At 49.4% G+C, this 22,210-nt stretch overlaps 2 protein-coding genes across 6 annotated transcripts; both read right to left on the bottom strand.

Annotated features, from left to right (window-relative positions):
- Positions 1–86: 86 nt before the first annotated feature.
- On the bottom strand, positions 87–8,210 carry FANCG (FA complementation group G). 2 transcript variants are annotated; one of them, XM_035016398.1, is made up of 14 exons: positions 6,959–8,210; positions 6,660–6,750; positions 6,143–6,274; positions 5,710–5,912; positions 4,653–4,788; positions 4,347–4,477; positions 4,100–4,246; positions 3,823–3,974; positions 3,366–3,432; positions 2,819–3,108; positions 2,624–2,670; positions 2,254–2,409; positions 1,681–1,804; positions 87–1,534 (listed from the first exon to the last, which is right to left on the bottom strand). In XM_035016398.1, the coding sequence occupies exons 1-14, from the start codon at positions 7,271–7,273 to the stop codon at positions 1,426–1,428; spliced, it is 2,100 nt and encodes a 699-aa protein (XP_034872289.1). In that variant the 5' UTR covers positions 7,274–8,210; the 3' UTR covers positions 87–1,425. The 2 variants fall into 2 exon arrangements, 1 of the variants encoding a protein (XP_034872289.1); XR_004681290.1 differs by having other exon boundaries at positions 1,407–1,534; positions 1,681–1,772; positions 2,254–2,457.
- Positions 8,211–12,369: 4,159 nt separating this feature from the next.
- Positions 12,370–20,861, bottom strand: PIGO (phosphatidylinositol glycan anchor biosynthesis class O). Of its 4 annotated transcripts, none has more exons than XM_035016393.1 (11): positions 20,187–20,858; positions 19,114–19,628; positions 18,343–18,486; positions 18,032–18,155; positions 17,342–17,501; positions 16,956–17,135; positions 15,170–16,694; positions 14,412–14,618; positions 13,980–14,197; positions 13,314–13,384; positions 12,370–13,168 (listed from the first exon to the last, which is right to left on the bottom strand). In XM_035016393.1, exons 2-11 carry the CDS (start codon positions 19,622–19,624, stop codon positions 13,039–13,041), a joined length of 3,270 nt encoding a protein of 1,089 aa, XP_034872284.1. In that variant the 5' UTR covers positions 19,625–19,628; positions 20,187–20,858; the 3' UTR covers positions 12,370–13,038. The 4 variants fall into 4 exon arrangements, with proteins under 4 accessions (XP_034872284.1, XP_034872283.1, XP_034872282.1 ...); XM_035016392.1 differs by having other exon boundaries at positions 19,114–19,625; XM_035016391.1 differs by having other exon boundaries at positions 19,114–20,857.
- Positions 20,862–22,210: the final 1,349 nt, after the last annotated feature.

Below are 22,210 nucleotides of genomic sequence, written 5' to 3'. Positions count from 1 at the left end.
TCACCTCAGCCAATCAGCGCCTGCCCTGGGGACTCCCGCCCGCCTCTCCGCGCCTCTCCCCAGCAACCCGCGGACCAGAGCCAATCAGGAAATTCGCTTGTGGCCTGGCTCCCGCCTCAGGGATGCAACACGCCTAGTAACGCCACGTCAATTGGCCGCAACGCTACGCTTCCTCGACGGATTGGGATTCGCGACCAATCAACGAAAAGGATGGCGCCAGATCGACTGGCGAAAGAAGAGCCTTTAATCCCTTGGAGGCGGACTCTCCCACTTGGCTCCAGTTCATTGGCTCTTGATCTTACCCTGCTGAGGAAGCTGGCACAATGGATTGAACCCATGTATTAGTCTAGTCCTGCTGCAGTGATAACCTGCATACCCATTTTCTTCCCAAACCTAAGGCTCCACCCTAACCCCTCTCTTGGCTCCTTCAAAACGCTGGCTTCAGCCATCCCTACTCCGAATCCTTTGACTAGCACCCCAGCTATTAATCCATTCCACCCTATTGTTGTGGCACCCTCTGGTAACCCTAATCCCATAGGCTTTACATTTCCTCACGGCTTGGAGGTACATGCTTCCTCTTACCACTGGGTATTTATATTAATGGTTAGAGGAGGGAGGGCACTCAACTCCAAAAACGGGTCAAAAGGCAACCACAGAACACAGTAGATTCAACAGAACCCAAAGCAGCAAGAAAATTGCATGCTGAGACTTGAAGTCCTTGGGCCCCAAATGCCAGCTAGCCCTGACTAAATTCAATAAACAGCTCTGGTATCATGCTGATTAAATTAATTTCTAGAATTTGGGATTGGGGTAGGGAGTCACTCAGAGACTCAGAGGTCTGCTTGTCCCTCCCCTCTAAGAATCAAAAACCTGCCCTTGTCCTGAGAGGCCTGCCCAGACCACCTTCCAGACCCAGCTCCACTCATTCTGTGACCTTGCACAGGATCCTGGGCTTTGAGACTCTGGCTTTTAGGCAACAGAAAGAACCAAAGCCACTGCAAGGATTCCTGTGGCCCTTTCTTCTACCCAGAACTCAATCTCATAAGGTAGATGATGTTGGGAGAGGGCATCTTAGATAATCAGCACTCAACTGAATCAGACAGCTGTGAGCCTTCCCAGTCAAGTATATGTAGTAGGCAAACGAGATAAATATGAGATTTTACTAAACACGATTAAAAGGAAAACAGGAAAAAAGGTGTCATAAGCAAAGTTAATGCCTTTATGGTGGCAAGGGAGCTTTCTCTGGAACCAGAATGGCAGTAACTAGGCCAAATTTTGCAGGACTACTACCAACTTCTCCAATGCCAGACTTATATAGGAATGATTAGTTTCACCCACATCCCCCAAGAATGGTAAAGCAGAAAACCCTCCCCACAGAGAAATGGGCCACTGGAGCCCCAGCTCAGGCTCTTTAAAATGTGGCAGCTACAGATCACAAGGCTCCGGCAGAGATGTCTGAAACTCCTCAAGAAGAGTTTCACGGTCAGGGAAACGAATCCAGCCCAAATAGGTTTCTAGGTACAGGGGGAGAGACCTGGAGAGCAAAAAGAGTGATGTCTAAGGGTGAAGGATAGGTGGAAGGTTGGGCAGCCATTCCCTCCCTTTCATTCATCACCCCCCCCAACAGACTCAAGGACTCCAGGATGCCCTCAGCCCCAAGCCCACAGGCCTTAGCCTTACCATGCAGCATTCTCCTGTGGCAACTTAGTTTGGGCCTCTAGCCTCCACCAGAGAGCAGTGGCCTCATCCCTCCGATCCATCCTCCTCAGAGTCTGAAGCAGGTGAAAGGAAGCATCTTGATTACCTGTAGCCCCACCCCAGAGTAGAAACGCTTAGAACTTGACAGAGCCTTAAGCATTTTATAAAAGGAGAAACTGAGGCCTAGAGCAGGAAAGTTATCTTTTCTACAGTCACACATGGAACCAGGAGGTTCCATTCCCAACCATTCCTATCCCTGGGTACTGCCTGCCCAAGACAAAGGGCTCAGCTGACTCTGCTTCTCCCCAACATACTCCCAGCACAGTTACGGCCTTTGTCTCTGAGGACATTGGGAAGACTGAGGAACTCCGGAGAGCCTTCACACACACTTGCAAATGTCTTCAAACCTGGGTATATCCCTAGGTATATACGTACAACCCCATTCATCCCTTTCTATCTGGGAACATCACTCTTCCACTGATCCCCAAGGGCCCCCCATGAGCCTCTCTGTCCTTGTGCATCTGAGCATAGCTAATGTCATGCAAATATACATACCTGGGCACATTTGCACACTGAGGAGGAAGTCCTGTAGGGCTTTGGTATCTTGGCCACTGGCCACCCACTGCAGTCCACGACTAATCAGGGCAGCTGCCCGAAGCTGTTGTAGTGTCATATCTGATACACACCCCTTCTCACCATTGGAAGCAGGCCCTGGGGACCGCCCCAAAGTCAAAAAGTGTGTCTCTGCTACACAGGCACCTAGTATGACAGAACCCCAAGTACTCCTCTTTCTCTTCTTATGTCTGGAGTCCCCCTTTTTTTTTTTTTTTTTAAAGTCTCTTGGTAGGCTAGGACGCATGGAAAGGCAACACATTCACCACCCCCACTTCCAGAAGGGAAGAGGAAAATTGAGAGTCTAGATCACCTTGTTCTTTGTCCTTAGGAGTGGCCCGGAAGAGCAGCTCAAGGCACCTGAAATGGGACACAGAATAGGGGTAAGAAGTCAAACTCAGAAACTCTGGGGTGAGTCGGTAAGAATGGAGTTTACCAACTCAGGTCCCAATCAGCAAATTATCCCTCCATACTTCCCCTAGGATCCTGGTTGGCTTCCTGGGCTCACCGGCTAAATTCACTAATTGCCTCTTTTTGGGCCCCCAGCTGCACCCAGGCTTGACCCTGAAGCAGGTAGGTGGCAGAGACCCAGGATGGGCAGTGTGGTGACTCCTTGGTTCCTTTTCTGGCATCTTCCCACAGCTGGGGCATCTTGGGAAGCAAAGATGACGTGCGGCTGAGCAGCTCCTCACATACAGTCAAGGCATCCTGGGCTCGGCCTGCCTGGATCAGTGCTGCCGCTGCCTCTAAGAAGACCTCAGGCATAGAAGGCCCTGCGGGGGAAGGGGGTGGGGAGAACTGGGGTGGGAGGAGGATGCAGTGTCTTAAAGAGACATTAGCCACCATGCCCAACCTCTTCACCAGGCTCTGGTACCACACAGAGACCACCCATTGCTTGCTACCCTGGACCCTTTGCTCTGGGAACCTTCCTGGTCTGGCCTTCCAACTTGGGCAGACAGAATAGCCGAAGAAAGAGAAAATAGCAGTCCTGCTCTACTCCAGAGGAGACTACAACCCTCCCACCCCATTACAGAGAATCTTGAAGACATACCCACCTTTGGCTCCAAGCCATCCAGCACCAGAGCCAGCAGGTCCAAGTAATGCTCTGCAGCATCCTCTGCCCTGAGAAATCATAGCCCACGAGCTTCACCTTAGGCCTTTAGCAGGGTCCTCCAAGGGCTCTTAGCTAACAAAGGGATGCTCAAGGGCCCTGGGGAGTGGGGAGAGTGGGGTCTTGGGGCTCCAATCCTAGCTCAGTATGGATCTACCCTCCTTACAGAATGGATTTGGGAGGAGATTTCAGAGTTTTAAAGATCCAAGAGCTTAGTGTCTGGGTAAAGAGTCTTAAGTTCAGGTCCAGTGACAAGGCAGGAGGTAGAGGAGTGGAAACCTATGTCCTACCACTGACTCGTCCATACAGTTGACTTGCAAGAACAGAAGCAGAGTCATACCCCAGGGAAGGCATCAGAAATGGGAAGAGGAGCTCAGATGAGCAAGGCAGTGGAACCTCACCTTCCCACGTGTAAGCATCGGCTTGCTAGCAAGTACTTGGCCTGGCTCTGTGTGCCACAATGAAGGGGTGAGGCTAGGTGAAGTCTGCGGAGTAATAACTCTACCTCGATGAGAAGCTGGGGGGCTTCAGAACTGTGAGTGACATTCAAGGCCTAAAAGGGACAAAAAGAAAAAAGTATATCTATAACCTTTGGGAGCCCTATTTCCTTCTATTTACAATTTGATTAGTCTCCCTAACACAAGCACTTCAGCAATCCCTGTATCTTTAGTTCCTTACCTCAACCAACAGCTCCAGACTCTCCAGCTCTGCTGCTGTGTTCCCCAGTTGCCGATACAGCCTGGAGGCCTCCAGAAGCGGGGGACCCCAGGTTGATCCCTCCTTCAGGGCTGCAACCAAGTACAGCAGAGCTCTTTGTGGATTGCCCTAGAGGATTGAGAGGACACAAGCCTCAGCTACCCTCACAAAGCAGAAAGCTGTCTATAACACCCATGGTTTCCCCAACCCACGCTAGGACTGTCTTTACCATTTTACGGAGACAGGTCCCCAGAGCCGTGTACACCTGGACCAACACAGGCCGTGGGCACAGACCTGAGGCTGCTTCTTGCAGGCTGCTCAGTGCCCTGGGCAGACTTCCTGTGATCAGCTCCCGGAGGCCTGAGGTCAATCAGGGTTTAAACTTAAAGAAGCCCATAGGGCAAGGGGATGATAGGGAACAAGAGTACAAAGAAGCTCCACTGAGCTGAATGGGACATGACAGGGAAGGTATGAGCCAAAGGACCCCTTAAGACAGGGAGTGGTGAGGGAGGGATGAGTAAGATTGCTAGCTGACCTTGGCGATAGGCAGAAGCAGTAAGAAGGACATCCCTTAAGCCCCGGGCATCCTGCAGGGTCAATGGAGCATCTGACTCCTCAGCTGGGGGGCTCCAAGTTTTCAGAAGCCGCAGCAGATTCTCAGAGGCCTCACTCTGAGGAAAGAAGGGTGATCAGAGGCTCTAAGCCTAGAACTACCTCTTCTCCTATCTCTATACTGGCTGGACCTTGAAATCAAGGGTCCTCCTGATTCCTGTTCCCTCAATTCTAAGGTATAGATAGCTATGGGGCGAGGATAAAGGGAGGAAGAAAAACTTGGGAGCACTGATGATCTATTCTAGCGCACCTCCTCATTCAGTATAAGCCCAGAACACACAGGGCAAGGACCATGTGTGGGTTACTGATGAGAAGAGTGAGGCTGGGAGATGACTTCAGCAAGGTCAATAAAAGCCCTAACCCTATCTAAGATCATTAAGCTATTTTTTTTTTTAAGATTTTCTTTATTTATTTGACAGAGAGAGACACACTGAGAGAGGGAACACAAGCAGGGGGAGTGGGAGAGGGAGAAGCAGCCTTCCCGAGGAGCAGGGAGCCCGATGCGGGGCTCGATCCCAGGACCCTGGGATCATGTCCCAAGCCTGAGGCAGACACTTAACGACTGAGCCACCCAGGCACCCCCATTAAGCTATTTTAAAAAACACTCAAGGGGCGCCTGGGTTGGTTAAGTGTCAGATTCTTGATTTGGGCTCAGATTATGATCTCAGGGTCATGAGGTTGAGCCCCACATCCGGCTCTGTGCTTGAGTCTGCTTGAGATTCTCTCCCTCTCCCTATGCCTCCCCCCCATGCACACACTCCCTCTCTCAAATAAATAAATCTTAAAAAAACAAAAACAACCACTCAAGAGAATCACCCCAATGAGGGACCAACCAGAGCAAGGTCACCAAGAGTCCCGGAGAAACCCACGTCTTCTGACCACCAACCCAGCAGCCTTTCCAGCACAAAATGATGCTACTGCAGCTGAGACAGGTGAGAGATTGGAAGAGACCCTTAGGTCCAGGTTACTTCCCAAATTACCTGGTTGCCATTCAAGGTCTGCAGCAGGAAGGTCAAGTCCCCAAGACAGTCAGTGCTTAGCCAGAGGGCAGCCTGCAGGCCAGCCAGGTGATGAAGGGCAGGCAGCAGCTCCAGCAGAAGGGAGGAATAATGGAGAACAGAGTCCCACAGCCCCCTGAGCCCACATTCCAGTCTAGGCCCCAGCTGCTCCTGGGTCTCCAGCACTGTAGAGAACACACATACAGCTAAGGTTGGGACCTCATCTCTGGTTTTCTTTTTCTGCAGGAGCCCAAAGGTCATAAAAGTACTCCTGGTCTAAGGAGCACCTGGAGGATAAGAGAATGGCAACTCTGTCCATGGAGGTGACAAATTTTATTGCTCCTCTTGTCCCCTTTGCAAGGGCTTAAACCCAGACAGTCTGGCAGGGAAATGGAAAGCAATCTCTGGCCCTCACCTCTCTCCAAGCCCTGTTGGATATCCTGTGCCTGGTCCTCAGTGAAACCCTGGGCCAGGCTTGCCCTCAGGGTAATGAAATTGCAGGTAACAGTCAATTCCAAGGGGAGAACAGGAACAGCCGCAGGGAGCCCTGGAGCAACACAAGCTGATCTCACAGACCACTTCCCCCAGAAAGATTCCCCAAATAAGATCCAAACCCAAAGATCACCTCACCCCAACCAAAATGGCCGTTTGCACACAGTTTGGAAAGGGCAGAAAATTCTCCAGATTGGATCATCTCTGAAACCACTTCTTCAAATATGGGGGGGGGGGGGGGGCCCGCGGGCGCGGGGCAGGGGGAGGGCGGGGCATAGAGATTCACCTGCACCAAAGAGAATTCCACTCCAGTTCTGTCTGTGACTTAAATAGGATCCCCTGCCCCCTAGTAATTTTCTCAGTCCCAGAAATGCAGAAGAGGAGCTGGTCTCTGGCTGTGGAGGAAGGTAACTGAGCATCCTGAGGAGGATCCTGCTTACCCCGCAGACTATGGAGGAGTCCCCTGAACCCTTCCAGTGCATCTTGAGCCAACTGCTGTCGCCTCAGAGACAGACCCGAGTCCTGAGCCACCTAACAAACGTGGGATGAGGTATCACTGAGGATCAGTCCTTATTTCTCCCCTTGCAACAGTGGCAAGGGATGTCATTCTCCAGTCATTTCTGGCTCCTGATGGGGTAAGTCAAACTCAATCCCTCCCCATCAGCTGCGGTAAATCCACCGGAAACCCTCTTTCTGGTATTTTGGGCCTGCAAAGCGAGGGTCCCAGCAACCGTGTTACCTTGGCCTGTCGAACTAGCTCGTCATTCTTTTCCCTCCACAGGTTTAGGCAGCTGGCGTGTGGCACTGAGGAGCCTAGAGGGGTCTGGTGCGACATGGTGGCCGAGGCTGGGCCCGGACACCTGGAGGGGGTCGCTGAAGGGTAAGCCCGGCCCCGCCGCGGTCCCCACCCGAGCGGGTAGGGGTCCCTGCGCTTCCGCACCCCCCCGCAGCTCCTTTGCTCCTCTCGGGGTCCCAGGAAGGGCGACTCGCCCTTTACAGGAGAAATGGACTCTCTCCTAGACAATTTGGCGGCTCCCACCCCCGCCTCTTCCATCTCGCCTCTGGTTGGCCCGGCCGGCAAAACTCTCGGCTGCAGTTGGTCGTCTTCAAGAGTTAGTCCCCGCGGGAAACTCGAGGAAGAAACGAGTCCGGTCCCGATCGGAGAGGGAGGCTACGGCGGGCCAGAGGACGGGGGGTGTGTCTGAGTGGGGAGGTAGTACTTCTCACGGTTCGGCTTGCTAGTCCCTCGCGCAGGCCAAAACCTTGAGAAATCGATCTCCGTACCAGAAACCGTGTCCCAGCCTTTCCCTCGCAGCTACACTTCCAGGTCTGTCTAGCTTTGCCCCTCCGCAGAGGGCAGGCCAGCGCAGTGCATGCTGGGAATCGTAGTACGGCCCAGAGTCGCCACAAAAAACCCAGCCCTGGCACAAATTACCTCCAAAAGGAACTGAGACCAGACCAAGGCCCTTGGTAATCCAACCATCCTTTCTTTGTTCACCACGGAGCACCAACACGCTACCACATTTGCTCAGCCCCATGCAGTCTGCTGGCGGAATCGCCCAGGGCTTGGGCAGGCTTCACTGCTAAAGGTACCTGCCCCTTTCAACAAATGGACGCAGGAGATTTGGATATCCGTATGCAAAAACAAAACAAAACTGTGACCCTTACCACAGATAAAATCAACTGAATATGCACAAGCTGAACTTCATTAACATTAAAAACTCTTTTGCTACAAAGGCAAGATCAAGAAAATTAAGTCAAAAATGGAGAAATTATTTTCAGATTATTATATACCTCCTAGCAGACCAGTATCCACAATATGTAACTCTCAACGCTCAATAATGAAAAAAATTAAACTATTTTAAGACAAACAGAAAAATATGAATAGGCATTTTACGGAAAAAAGATACATGAATGGCTAAGCACACATAAAAAAATCATTAACCAGGCGCCTGGGTGGCTCAGTTGGTTAAGCGACTGCCTTCGGCTCAGGTCATCATCCTGGAGTCCCAGGATCGAGTCCCGCATCGGGCTCCCTGCTCGGCAGGGAGTCTGCTTCTCCCTCTGACCCTCCTCCCTCTCATGCTCTCTGTCTCTCATTCTCTCTCAAATAAATAAATAAAATCTTAAAAAAAAAAAATCATTAACCATCAGGGAAATGCAAATTAAAACCATGAGATAAGGGTGCCTGGGTGGCTCAGTCGTTAAGCGTCTGCCTTCAGCTCAGTTCATGATCCCAGGGGCCTTGGGCTCAGGTCATGATCCCAGGGTTCTGGGATCAAGCCCACATCAGGTTTCCTGCTCCGCAGAAAGCCTGCTTCTCCCTCTCTCGCTGTCTCTCGCTGTCTGTCAAATAATCTTTAAAAAAACAAAAACAGGGGCGCCTGGGTGGCTCAGTCGTTAAGCGTCTGCCTTCGGCTCAGGTCATGATCCCAGTGTCCGGGGATCGAGCCCCACATCGGGCTCCCTGCTCGGCGGGAAGCCTGCTTCTCCCTCTCCCACTCCCCCTGCTTGTGTTCCCTCTCTCGCTATGTCTCTCTCTGTCAAATAAATAAATAAAATTTAAAAAAAAAAAAAAAAAAAAAAACACGAGATAACCTGGCTGGCTCAGTTGGTAGTGTGCGACTCTTGATCTTGGGGTTGTAAGTTCAAGCCCCATGTTGGGTGTAGAGATTACTTAAAAAAATAAAATCTTTTAAAAAATATTTTTTAAAAAATAATAAAACCATGAGATACCATTACACATGTACGCACACAGAATGGTTACAATTTAAAAAATGCAGATAATGCCAGGGGTGCCTGGGTGGCTCGGTCGGTAGGGCGTGCAACTCTTGATCTCAGGGTTGTGAGTTCTAGCTCCACATTGGGTGTGGAGCCTACTTAAAAAAAATTAAAACATGGATGATACCAAATGTTGGTGAGGATGTGGAAAAACTAGAACTCTCATACACTGTGGGAATATAAAACATTATAGTTACCTTGGAAAATAGTTTGGCAATTTCTTAAAAAGTAAATGATAAGCTTATCATATGACCCAGCAATTCCACTCTAGGGAATCCTCCCAAGAAAAACAAAAACATATGTCTACACCAAGATTGGTATGCAAATGCTCATGGCAGCTCCAAAAATATTCATAATAGCTAAAAAAAAAAAACAAACCTAAAAACAATCCAAACGTCCATTAGCTGATCATAGCCATACAACGGACTATGACTCAGCAATAAAGAGGCAAAAACTGATACATGCTTCAACATGAATGAACCTCAAAAAATTCTAAGTCAAAGTAGCCAGACCAAAAGACCACATATTTGATGATCCCATTTGTATGAAATGTCCAGAAAAGACAAATTTAGAAAAACAGAAAACAGATCAGTGGCCTACGGTGAAATTGGGGATCAACTGTAAACAAAGTATAGGAACTTTTTGGGAGTGATGAAAATTTTCTAAAACTAAATTGTGGCATTAGACAAGGTTTCTTACATATGAACACCAAAAGCACAAGCAACAAAAGAAATATAGGATGAACTGGACTTCATCAAAATTTTAAAATTTTGTACTACAAAGAACACGATCAAGAAAATGAAAAGACTAGGGCAGCTGGCTCAGTCCGTAGAGCATGTGTCTCTTAAATCTCAGAGTCAAGAGTTCAAGCCGTACCTTGGGTGTAGACACTACTTTAAAAAAAAAAAAAAAAAAAAGAGGTGGCTCAGTCAGTTAAGCATCCACCTCTTGGTTTCAGCTCAGGTCATGATCTCAGGGTCCTGGGATCGAGCCCTGCCTTGGGCTCCATGTTCAGTGTGTCTGATGGAGATTCTCTCCCTCTGCCACTCCCCCCACTCACACACACTCTCTCTCAAATAAATAAATCTTAAAAAAAAAAAAAAATGAAAACACAACGCACAGAATGAATAAAATATTTGCAAATCATGTATCAGACAAGGTACTTACATCTAGAATATATAAACAATGCTTGTAAATCAAAAATTAGAAGAAAACCCAATTAATAAACGGAGAAAGGCTCTGAATGGACAGTTCTCCAATAAACACAAGAAAAATGCTCATTATCTTTAGTCATCAAGAACATGCAAACCAAAACCATGAGATACCACTTCTAACACCCACTAGGATGGTTAGAATAAAAAATAAATAATTGTACATAAAGGCATAGATGTGCAGAAATTGGTACCCTTGTACACTAAGAGAGAATATTAAGTGGTGCAGCAGCCTTGGAAAACAAATTGGCAGTTCCTCAAAAAGTTGAACATAGATGTACCATATGACCTAGCAATTCCACAGTATACCACTAGGTATAAACCAAAAAGAAATGAAAACATTATGTTCAAACAAAACTTGTACATGGATGTTCATAGCAGCATTATTTGTAAACACCAAAAGGTATAAAGAACCCAAATGGCCATCAATGGATGAATGGATAAACAAAATGTGATATATCCATGCAATAGAACATTATTTGGCCATAAAAAAGAAATGAAATACTGATACATGAGGCAACATGGATGAACCTTGAAAACATTAGGCTGAGTGAAAGAAGCCAGACCGAAAAGGATACATACTGTAGGATTCCATTTATATAAAATGTCCAGAATAGAAAATACAGTCAGAAAGCAGATTAGTGGTTGCCTAAGGTTAGGGATGGAGGAGGGGAGGGTGAGAGGGTGATAGGAAAATGTACTGACTTTCTTTTGGGTGTGATGAAAATGTTCTGAAATTGACTGTGCTGACAGTTGTACAACTCTGCGAATATACCAAAAATTACTGAATTGTGTACTTTAAATGGCCGAATTTTATGTGAATTATACCTCAGTAAAGCTCTTTAAAAAAATAATGAGTTAGTGTGGAACAGGTGCTTTGATGTCAATTAAGAGTCAGGGATAAGGGGCGCCTGGGTGGCTCAGTTGGTTAAGCGACTGCCTTCAGCTCAGGTCATGATCCCGGAGTCCTGGGATCGAGTCCCACGTCGGGCTCCCTGCTCAGCAGGGAGTCTGCTTCTCCCTCTGACCCTCCTCCCTCTCATGCTCTGTCTCTCATTCTCTCTCTCGCAAATAAATAAAATCTTAAAAAAAAAGAGTCAGGGATAAGAATTTTTAATAATATATCTTTCTCCAAAAGGATCTTGTAGTTAGATCAGGAGAAAAGGAAGTAGCCAATGGTTGGCAGACCAGCATATTTCCCTTAGGCTTCAGGAAAGCAGGCTCTCTGCAAAAAAAAAAAAAATAAGAGAGAGAGGGTGGAACCTGACACCCTAGGACAGGGTAAGGGACTGGAGTCTTGAAATCCTTCCCATGGGTGCTACGGATGAAATAAGGTCTTTTCTTCTCACAGAGGCACTGTGTGTTTGATGCTTTGGAATGGTATCCGCCAGATTGAAAGAGGCAAAGGGACTTTTTTCTAATTCATCTTTTAGTCTTAGCTGGGGCCTAACTTCTCTCTCATTATTAGCCTATTCCTGCCAGGGTTACCAATGTCCTATCCTCTAATTGCCTGAAACAGTAAACACTTCTCATCATCTTTCTGTTTGACCCATGTAGCACTAGAGACTATTAGCCAATAATAATTACAACTTTTCCTTTAGCTCCCACAGCAGTGAACGCCTTTCCTTCACAATCACTGCTATGCAACGTGTCTTCTTTCTGCCAAGTAAAAGTGCTATTCCACAATTTTACATCTGTTCTTCTTTCATCTGTTTCATCTCCTCCTGTCTTGGACATTCTCAAACATCAAATCCCAGGCCTGATCCCTCTCCTGAGAGTCTCCCTGCACCCTCCTTTGATGGACATTTTCATGAGAATTTCATGCCAGCACTTCAATGTGACACAGTAGTGACGTGGATGGAGAGCACAAGACAAGCATTAAATGTATAGTTTTGGGGGTGCCTGGGTGGCTCAGTCGTTAAGCGTCTGCCTTAGGCTCAGGTCATGGTCCCAGGGTCCTGGGATCGAGCCCCGCATCGGGCTCCCTGCTTGGCGGGAAGCCTGCTTCTCCCTCTCCCACTCCCCCTGCTTGTGTTCCCTCTCTTGCTGTGTCTCTCTCTGTCAAATAAACAAAATCTTAAAAAAAAAAATGTATAGTTTTGGCTTCAAGTCGAGAATAATCAATGGGACAAGATGGAATGCTATGTCAGATGGGCCATTAGGTCTGATAAATGAGAGAACACTAGGGTGGCCTCCACAGAAGTAAAGGGCAGAGGGTGTTCCAGAGTGAAAGAACCCAAGAGAGGAGGGAATACAGCACTGTTTGGGGTTTTAGACAGTGAGTCTGGGTACTCCATGATGCCTGGGCTTGTCTTTCCAGCCATCTCTGCTATCAGCCAAAAAGCATAAGATTTTAATAAAATATGTTACATGACAAAGAAAAATGGCAGGTGGGATGACAGGAGTGATTTGGGAAGAAGTAGCGTAAGTGAATTCAGACAACTTCAACCACTTCCCAAAGGTTTTCAGGTGTACCCAGGTCTGCATAAGATGGCTGATGTTATCTGTGCCTCATGGGAGGGGAGAATGACCCTCCCCCTAGTCCCTATAGGACAGTGGGGACTCCCCCACCTCTCAGACACACATATTTACATTAGTATTTTATTCTCCTTTGGAGGCCACCCTCCAAAGCAGGAGTTAGGAAGCAGGCCCCACTATGATTTTGAATTATAAAATAATAAAGTCCCGATGTCAGTAGCTCCTGGCTGCATGGTGGTAGGAAGTGTATAGCTAAGCCTCTCTTGCAGATGATCCAGCACCTATATAGGCCAGACTAGATTGTTCTCCAGCTCTCCCTGTGGCCAGAAGCCAGCATTAGCAGCCTAGGCTACCTCTGCTGGGTGAGAACTAGCTGCCTGAACCAGGAGCTCACAGCACCATCCACTCGCATCACCAAAGCTATGCCCAGGAACAGTCCCACGCTGCTCACAATAAAGCCCATGGCTTCAAAAACGAACCTGTAAAGAAAGGGAGAATTCTCAGGGGACACTGAGAGTAGGTCTAAAGCCTTTTCCTGAGACAAACCTGCCCACCCTGATGTTCATTCTTTCCTCCAAGCTTCACCCTCCCCAACACCAATACTTCTCAAGCAAATCCACTCACTTGGGGGCAAACACCTTCCAGACCATGAGATGCCTGCGGAGGATGGAGGCTGCCAAGGCACAGGCCAGAATCTAGGGAGGACAGGAAAGGTCAAGTTACTTGGGAAGGAGGAAACAGGTCAAAGGGAGGGTTGCCATAGGCCCCTGTGAAGAATGGGAGCAGTAGGAAAGTAGTGCATGTCAGTGGAAAAAAAGCTGGGTGAGGAGTTAGGAGACTTAATTCTTTTCCTGGCCCCACCATGACCTTGGGCAAGCACTATCCATCTGTGCTGATTACACTCAGGCTCTGCCTCCCAGGTTGGGAGGAAAATGCCAGTCACACCTTCTGCCTCTGAATGGAAGGGGGATCCGTGACCACAGCCTGGGAAAGAATCCTGGCCATCACCTCAGTTTTTCCAGTCTGTCCACTAATGGAGGAATGCCCATATGCAACCAGCAGGGTCCAGATCTATCTTATAGGGGAGGAATCAATCCAAGACTAGGATTAAGGAGACCCAGGTTCAAGTCTCAATATAGCCCCTTGAGGCCATGGCCTTAGGCAACCATTTTGCTTATCTGTACTTCAGTCAAGGCTCTCTCCCAGGGTTTTGGCAAAGTATGAAAGAAAGAATGTGATGTACACAGATGAGGAAAGGGCACTAACTCCGGGATCTCTCCCTGCACCCACCTGAATGCCAAGGACAAAGAGGTACTTGAGGCCCAGCTGCAGCAGTGCTGCATTGAAGTGATGAGGTGCATCCCGGAGCCGCATCTCCATCAGTGGCTCCTCCTCCTCCTCAGGCCTGACTCTGGCTTCAGCTTCATTCCTCCCTAGGGGCTGCCACCTCTTCCGGGGCCCTTGACTCTCACAGAGGAAGGGCCAGAGCAGAAGCAATGGGCAACCTACTGCCTCAGAGGAAGGCAGGGCTAGAATCAGTGGAGGACCTAGGGACCAGGCCACCCTGGCCGCCAACCACCCTAGTTGACCGAGGCTCCAATTAGCATTGGCCAAGAGGTGCCAAAGATCCAACAAAATCACATCTCCCCACTCAAATCCAGGAGTTTCCTTTCCTTCCAGAAAGTCAGAGTAAACAATGGAAGCAAGAGAGGAATGAGGTACCTGCAAAGAGGAGATGGGAGGCAAAGGTGTTGGCTCCCACCAGCAGAGCAGGCAGCCAGGTGGAGGAGCCATGACCCTCTGGGAATCCCACGAAGGCTGCGTGCCAATGAATGGCTGGAAAGACAGGCTGGTGGCCCATGGAGTAGAAGGTCTGCGTGGCCATGAGGGCCCAAGCAGAGACTGCCTGCCATGGCACAGTAAAAGGACCTGGGGGAAGACAGATACCTCTTCACAGTCACATCCCATTCACTAAGCCATAGCCTACAGCCTCATGGTCATACACTCCTACTACTTCAGTGCTAGATACACACACATGCCCCTCACTCCAGCCTCCTTACATTCAGCACTCTGCTATTCTAATTCCCTCTTTGGCACTAAGCCTCCATTTCTCTAATCTGAACTGTGGTCCATCTCTTCCTCTCATATACACACAGCTCACTACATCAGGAAATGCACTCCATGAAGATGCAGCATTCCCACTGAGTCTTGGAAAAAAAAATGAGTCTTGGAAAATGAGTCTTGGAAAAAAAATTAATTAAAAAAAAAAAAAAATGAGTCTTGGAGTACTCCTGTCTCCCTCCTTCATGAACTTTGCTGGCCCTGAGAGCCAGTGACAGGGTTCAATTAGCTTGGCTACATCAGGAAGACCCTCCCAACTGTGTGAAGAATCAGAGGAATAACACCTCCCTGAAAACAAGAGGGGCCGACGTCACATCACTACCGTCCTTGGATGAATCAGGGCTGAGAAATGTATTTACCAGGGGTGGTGATGGGTATCCCAGCAGCAAGCAGATGCAGGAGAAGGAAGCTCTGCAGAAACAGAAGCAGGAACACAAGGCTAATGCGCTCTGCGTGCAATAGCAGAAGTGGGAAGGCCAAGAGAGTTAGAGCCATGACCATAGCAGCTGAGTAGACACTCCCCAGGTGACAGGCCGCCACAGTCAGGGGACCTTGGGATTTGGTCCTCTCTAGACGGCCCCGGAACGCCTCCTGCATATGTCGGTAGATCTGAGGTACCACATAATCCAGGTCAGCCCGAGAAGTGGGGGGCCCTGAGAAGGGAGTGAGGACAGTCCTGGTCCTTGGGGCACCCGTCGTAGCCTTCACCAGCACTGTCACAGGCCTCCAGAGCAGCAGCATGAGCCCTGAAGCAGCCAGCCCTGCCACAACCCTAGGCAGCACAACCGACGCCCCAGCAACCAAGGCCCGGAGACGCGGGGGTGCTTCATCTGCCCCCGACACCAGTGCCCAGTAGGCAGCAGTGCCCAGTGCCATCAAGGGCAGCCCCCAGCGCACAAAGAGCACAGAGGGCTCAGGGCTCTTGAGATTGCTGTAGCGGCGAAGCCACAGGCGCACGGCAGCTAACAGGGCTACCAAAGCCCCCACACAAGCTCCATACCACAAATTCTTGGCTCGACCACCCACCATGGATGCCAAGGGACTCAGCCAGGGAGAGGAATGGCAAGCAGGTGTCTCTTCAGGGCAGCGATGAAAAAGCCCAGCTAGCCTTATACATAAAAGCAACCCGACTCCAAGTCCCAGAGCATGTGTGCCATTGTGCCGTGGTGGGCCTGTCGAGGCCGAAAAGCAAAGGCGGGGTATTGTGAGCAGCTTAGGTGGCAGCAGCTTGCCCTCCCAATGAAGCTGGGCAATCAGGAGCAGGATGAGTGAGCCCAAAAGGAAGGGGGTGGCCCTGGCCTCAGCTACAACAAAGCTATCAGAGAAGAAAGCAGCAAAGCGAATGAGCAGGAATAACAGGACAGGCCCAGGGATGGGAAGCAGGGCTACCAGGGGCCTCCTGGACCCCCAGCCAGCCCAGGCTTTCCACAGAAAAGGCAGGAGTGAGCCTGCTGCAGCCATGGCCCCTAGAACCACTGGATCCAGCTTCAGCCCAGTAGTTGTCAAGAGTCCAGCACACACTATGGTACCAGCCAGACCATAGGCCATGGGTGTTAGGAGGGGGCGGAAGCAGAAGCCTGGGGATGTTGCCCACTGGGATACCAGCAGGCAAAGAAAGCAGGCAGCAGCCATGAGAGCAGCACCCCCTGCCATGCGGCCCAGAGAGAAACGAGCCCAAGACTGAATGCATATGGCCCGAACTCCCCGCAGGAACTGCTGCAGCTCAGTAATCACAGTCTGCAGTGCTGCCTCAGCCCCCTGGGGCCTCTGCAGGAGCCGCTGGTAGTCAGCAGAGGCCTTGGAGAAAAGGGTCTGCAGCCGATGAAGCTCCTTAACTTGAAGGTCCTGAGCAGCAGCTGAGTAGGTGTGAAGAAATCGGGATACCTGGCAAAAATGGTCAGAGACCAAGGGAAGACATCAGAGATATAAACCAGGACAGAGGCAAGGATAGGTGTTACCAAAAGGGGTATCTGGAAATCAGGGACTTGAACTCTGTCCAGGACAGGGAAGAAGGGAGGGATAATGGAAGGAAGACATGGCTATGGAAGGTGGGATTAAGACTGAACAAATGACAATGGAGTGATCACTATGCTTCTCCTATGCCCACCCTAGCTCTGTCACCTGGAAGCCCAGCCCATCACCTACCTGCTGGGCATTGAGATGGAGAGCCGAGGCTTGGGCCAGAGCAGAGGAGTGAGGCTGGGAGTCTTCAACCTCTGAGAACAGCTCAGCCATTACCTCCCCGATGTTCCCAAATGGAATGGGCAGGCCCAGCAGCAGGGCCAGCGTAGGCACAAGGCTGATTTGAGGAACTATCTCCGGCTCCTAGAGGAAAAGGAGAGGGGCCAATGGGTTCACCACAGAGCTGAGGTCAGGATTTGGGAGGGAAGACATAGGGACCCGGGTAGGAAATGAGTGGGGGATGCCCAGAGTCATGAATTTGGGGGCCTAAAATGGAGGGAGCCACAAGAATGCTGTGATCATGACTCGGCTGAATACCGAGACCAGACAAAGCACACCCCAGGCCTCACCTCTGGTGGGGCACCAGGAAAGAGGGCTTTGGGACTGTAGAGAAAAAGTGCAGCCGAGATCTCCAGCTCACTGTCTCCTCCATGGTCCCCAGTCATGGTCATCCCATGGTCCCCAATCACGACCAGCAGTGTGTCATTTTCCAGACGCTCCACAAGTCCCCTGAGGGCCAGGAAATATGTCAGGAGGTAGGAATGGATAAATATTTTCCTGGGAGACCCATTCAGCCCCAGCCATAACTTCCATTAGGAGGGCCTAGACAGGGGTGCCTGGGTGGCTCAGTCGTTAAGCGTCTGCCTTCGGCTCAGGTCATGATCCCAGCGTCCTGGGATCGAGCCCCGCATCGGGCTCCCTGCTCGGCCAGGAGCCTGCTTCTCCCTCTCCCATTCCCCCTGCTTGTGTTCCCTCTCTAACTGTCTCTCTCTCTCTGTCAAACAAATAAATAAAATCTTAAAAAAAAAGGAGGCCCTAGACATTTGGCAAAGAGATACCTCTTCAGTCATGACCCTACTGCCCAAAGCCACATGTTTAGTTACTCAAGATGGATGAGACCCCTAGCTTCAGAAAAATGCCTAGGAAAGACAGAATTCAGGAGGAAGAAGGCTCCAAGATAAAGACTTTTTCTCTTGGGCCAATATATCCTAAGATTCTCAGACACAAACCCACTCCCCCAGCCAATATCCCACACTCACTGGATCACCTGGTCCATTTGGCTAAGTTTCTTGGCCATTTCAGGGTGATGAGGGCCATACTTGTGGCCACAGTGATCCACACCCAGGAAGTGAGCAATCAGCATATCCCATTCACCACTGTCCACTGTGAAAGGAAGAACACTGAGCACAAGGGACTAAGGCCCACTCCTCAGCCCCAGCCAGGCTCTGACACTATGTGAAGGGACACAATCCCAGGCCACTGTACCCATGGGAAGCTTAGAATTTGTGACCTGAAGCAGCCCTCCCCAGCTCCCAGTCTTAGTCAGGCCTGCATCTGGCCCCATGCTCACTGGTTGGATAGAGGTGTTCCAGGATGCCATTGTCCACTGTGTGCAGGTCTCTGACATTGAAGGATGGGAAGAAGAAAGCTTGGGAGAAAGCTCCAGGAAATAGATCTTTCCAGGTATCATCTCCCATGAAGACCACACGCCTTCCTGCAGGGACATGAGAGTGCGTTACAGCCTGAGCAAGAGTCAAGGCAGAGGGAAAGAGAAGAGGAAGCCCTTTAAAGACTTATCAGAAATCTCAACCATGCACTCAAAGGCACAGCAATTCCATCCAGCAACTCTTTATCCTTCAAGGCCTAAAATGTTCTGCCAGGAAGCTTTCCCTGATAACCATACTTTCGCCAATAACCAGACTTCTCACTCCTTGTTTCTACAAAAAGCTCTGCTAGTTCTCAGTCTCTGGCTATCTTTGCTACACTGTTTTTCCCGGGTATATGCTGCTTTTTTCAAGTCAGTGAGTGGACAGGGCATGGACCCTCTGCACTCTCCTCCAAACTTGTGAGAATACCAGACTCACACCTTCTCCTCTTCATTGCTCTACTGCCCCTGAGAGCTCCCCAAAAGTAAAACCAACACTCCATGCAAATTAGAAATTCCAGAAGGACAAAGCCCACACCTGCACTTGCTGCATGCAGGGCCCTGGTCTCTTTCTCTTCCCCCGTCCTCCCCCAGCATAGTATAGCATCCAGCTGAGCACCCAAAGTTCTGGCTCGCTGACTTCTAAAGAGAAAATATGCTATGGGATTCCTGGCCTCCAAAGGGGCCCAAACTAACCTGCACTGGCGAGTTGCTTCATGAGATTGTCTTCCACTATGGCATAGCTGGCAAAGTTACTGCCGGCATCGATGAAGGTAGGCAGTGAGCCTGTGGTGAGGGCCTTGAGGCGCTGCATGGTGGTGGTGGGGGGATCAGCCTTAGATTGGTAGAGCCGGGCATGGTGGGGTTGAATCTCCAGGATCCTCTGCAAGGAGTCCAGTTTGCCCAGGAAGGGCAGAGAGACAGGAGGCTCTCCAGGACTGTGTGAGGGCTGGGGCTGGGCAAAGTCAAATCGCAGAGCATCTATCAGCACCAACACAAGCCGAGAGAATCGAGAAGCCATCCAGCAGGCCCCAGGCTTCCCTTGGCTCCCCCATGGCAGGGACCCAGGGCCTGGAGGCTCTTGGCAGCTGCTATGGTTGGTGAGTTCCAAACGGGTGAGCAGGAAGCCACTGGTGAAGAGAGCAATGCCAGCGTAGAAGAGGAAGCAGACCCAGGCCAGGAAGAGCAGCACCGAGATCTTCTGCATCCTGCTGGTAGCGGGGAGGGAATTCATCACTGTGGGGTAAAGAACCAATGGATATTCTGGTCCCTCAATACAAAGCCCAGCTAGAATCACTTCCTCTTGGAAGCCTTCCGGAAGATAAACAGCCCCATAGCCAACCCAATACAATGTTCCTCTCCACCAGTTATACCAGTGTTTCTGAAAGTGAGGTCCGCAGACTATGGGCATCAACCTGGAGCAGCTGTCTAAAATGCTTATTTCCAGGCCCCACCCCAGATCTACTTAATCAGGATCTTTGGGGGTGGAGCATAGGGATTTGCACTTGTACTCCCGGAGATTCTAATGATGAAAAGAACAGTCCACGAGGGAAACTTATTCCTAGTGGTAGAATGCTCTCCGACAGTTCATTTTTCCACCTCTCTCCTTGCCAATCTCAACACCCCTGGGGTGGCCAGGGCTCGCAGCCGCAGGGAAACCCGGGCCGGACTGACGGCGCCGCCTGGTGGGGACCAAGAGGGCCAAGGGGAGGAGTCACGCTCCGCTTCCAGATAGCCAGGATCGCCAGGAGACCGGAGTCGCGACCTACCCCGCGCAGCCAAGCAGAGTCGCAGGGTCTAGAGCCGGTGGGGCCTCGCGGGGACCCACACGTCCGGACGGCTCTGCTTCCTCTGGTGGATACCCGGCCTTCTCTTGGGTACCCTGGCTTCGGTACTTGGCACGCCAGGCTGCGAGCTGCGGGGGATGGTTCCCTTCGGGAAAGGTGAGTGAAGAGAACGGAGTGCGAGCAGATTCTCGGAGACCCTGGCTCACCTTGAACGGCGCCCGGAAGCGCAGCGGCGACGCCTGCACACGGGCACCACAGACAAGCGCACGCCGGACAGAGCGGCCTGTGGGGGCCTCAGCGCCATCTGCTGGCGCCTCCGAAGAAGTTCGGCAAGAAGCGCAGGGCGGGCCACAGACGGAGTTTGATGAGAGATCATAGCAACTTAGGAGAATTAGGGGCAAGGAACTAAGCTAAAAGAGCTCAGGGAAGCACTGGTCATTCTTGGTTAAGACTAAGAGCGGCCTTTTGGAATCAAACTTAGCTTGAATCCTAGCTCTGCCACTCACTAGCATTATTGGGCATTACCTCATCTGTAAAGTAGGGATAAGTAATATTTATTTTCTCCTTTTTGCTTAGCTGACACCAACTGATAGATTTTATTATTCCTCCTCTTCATGTCTTTCACTGTATCTTCCAACTCAGTAATTGAAAAAATAATCCAGTTTAAAAATGGGCAGGGGCGCCTGGGTGGCTCAGTCGTTGAGCGTCTGCCTTTGGCTCAGGTCATGATCCCAGGGTCCTGGGATCCAGCCCCACATCGGGCTCCCTGCTCGTTGGGAAGCCTGCTTCTCCTTCTCCCACTTCCCCTGTTTGTGTTCCCTCTCTCGCTGTCTCTCTCTGTGTCAAATTAAAAAAAAAAAAAAAAAGGTCAAAGGTGGGGCAACAGACAGGCTCAGTTGGTACAGCATGCAACTCTTGATCTTGAGGTCATGAGTTCAAGCCCCACATCGGGCATAGAGCCTACTTTAAAAAAAAATAAAATTTTTAAATGGGCAAAGGAGGGGCGCCTGGCTGGCTCAGTCAGAACATGTGACTTTTGATCTCGGGGTTGTGAGTTTGAGCCACGTTGGGTGTAGAGAGTACTTAAATAAATAAAACCTTAAAACAAAAACATGTTTTTTAAAAATAAATAAATAAAATACAAATGGGCAAAGGATCTGAATAGACCTTTCTCCAAAGAAAATATACATATGACCAATTAACAGGAAAAGATGCTCAACATCATTAACCATGAGGGGAATACTAGAAATACCACTTCATACTCACTAAGATGGCTATAATAGAAAAGACAAATAACAAGTATTGGCATGGATGTGGAGAAATTTGAACCCTCATACACTGCTTTTGGGATTATAAAATGGTGCTTTGGAAAACAGTGTGGCAGTTCTTCAGAAGGTTAAATATACAGTTACCATATGCCCCAGCAATTTCACTCCTAAATATAAATCCAAGAGAAATGGAAAGCTTATATCCACACAAAAACTTGCACATGACAGTTCACAGCAGCAAAACAACCCAAATGGCCTTCACTGATAGATAGATAGATAGATAGATAGATAGATAGATAAACAAAATATGGTATATCATACAATTGAATATTGTTCGGCCATAAAAAGGAATGAAGTACTGCTACGTGCTATTACATGGATGAAACTTAAAAATATTGAGTGAAAGAAGCCAATCACAAAATAGCATTTTATATTATTCCATTTACATAAATACATAAAGCTACAGGGATAGTGAGTTAGTGGTTTCCTAGGACTGGGGGAAAAGAGGCGTAACTGCTAATGGATACAGAGTTTTAGTGGTGGGGTAGGGATGAAGAGGAGATAATGAAAATGTTCTAAAACTGTGATGGTTGCACAACTCCGAATATACTACAAATTACTGAATTTACACTTTAAATGGGTGAATTGTATGTGAATTACATCTTAGGAAAGCTACTATTAAAAAAATTTATTTATTTATTTATTTATTTATTTATTTATTTATTTATTTATTTATTT

This window comes from Mirounga leonina, unplaced genomic scaffold, assembly GCF_011800145.1.
Source record: "Mirounga leonina isolate KUSES-001 unplaced genomic scaffold, KU_Mleo_1.0 Mir_170, whole genome shotgun sequence".
NCBI lineage: Eukaryota > Metazoa > Chordata > Mammalia > Carnivora > Phocidae > Mirounga > Mirounga leonina.
This window is presented reverse-complemented; position numbering and strand designations above follow the sequence as displayed.

Coding starts and splice junctions, on each gene's coding strand:
- FANCG (XM_035016398.1), bottom strand. CDS start 7,273: ATGGAAGAGGCGGGGGTGGGAGCCGCCAAATTGTCTAGGAGAGAGTCC. Junction 4,247..4,346: donor GGACCTGTCTCCGTAAAATG/GTAAAGACAGTC, acceptor TCAATCCTCTAG/GGCAATCCACAAAGAGCTCT. Junction 3,433..3,822: donor CGATGCTTACACGTGGGAAG/GTGAGGTTCCAC, acceptor ATGATTTCTCAG/GGCAGAGGATGCTGCAGAGC.
- PIGO (XM_035016391.1), bottom strand. CDS start 19,828: ATGCCCATAGTCTGCGGACCTCACTTTCAGAAACACTGGTATAACTGG. Junction 18,156..18,342: donor GGAACACCTCTATCCAACCA/GTGAGCATGGGG, acceptor TTCCTTTCACAG/TGGACAGTGGTGAATGGGAT. Junction 16,695..16,955: donor TCCATCTCAATGCCCAGCAG/GTAGGTGATGGG, acceptor CATTTTTGCCAG/GTATCCCGATTTCTTCACAC.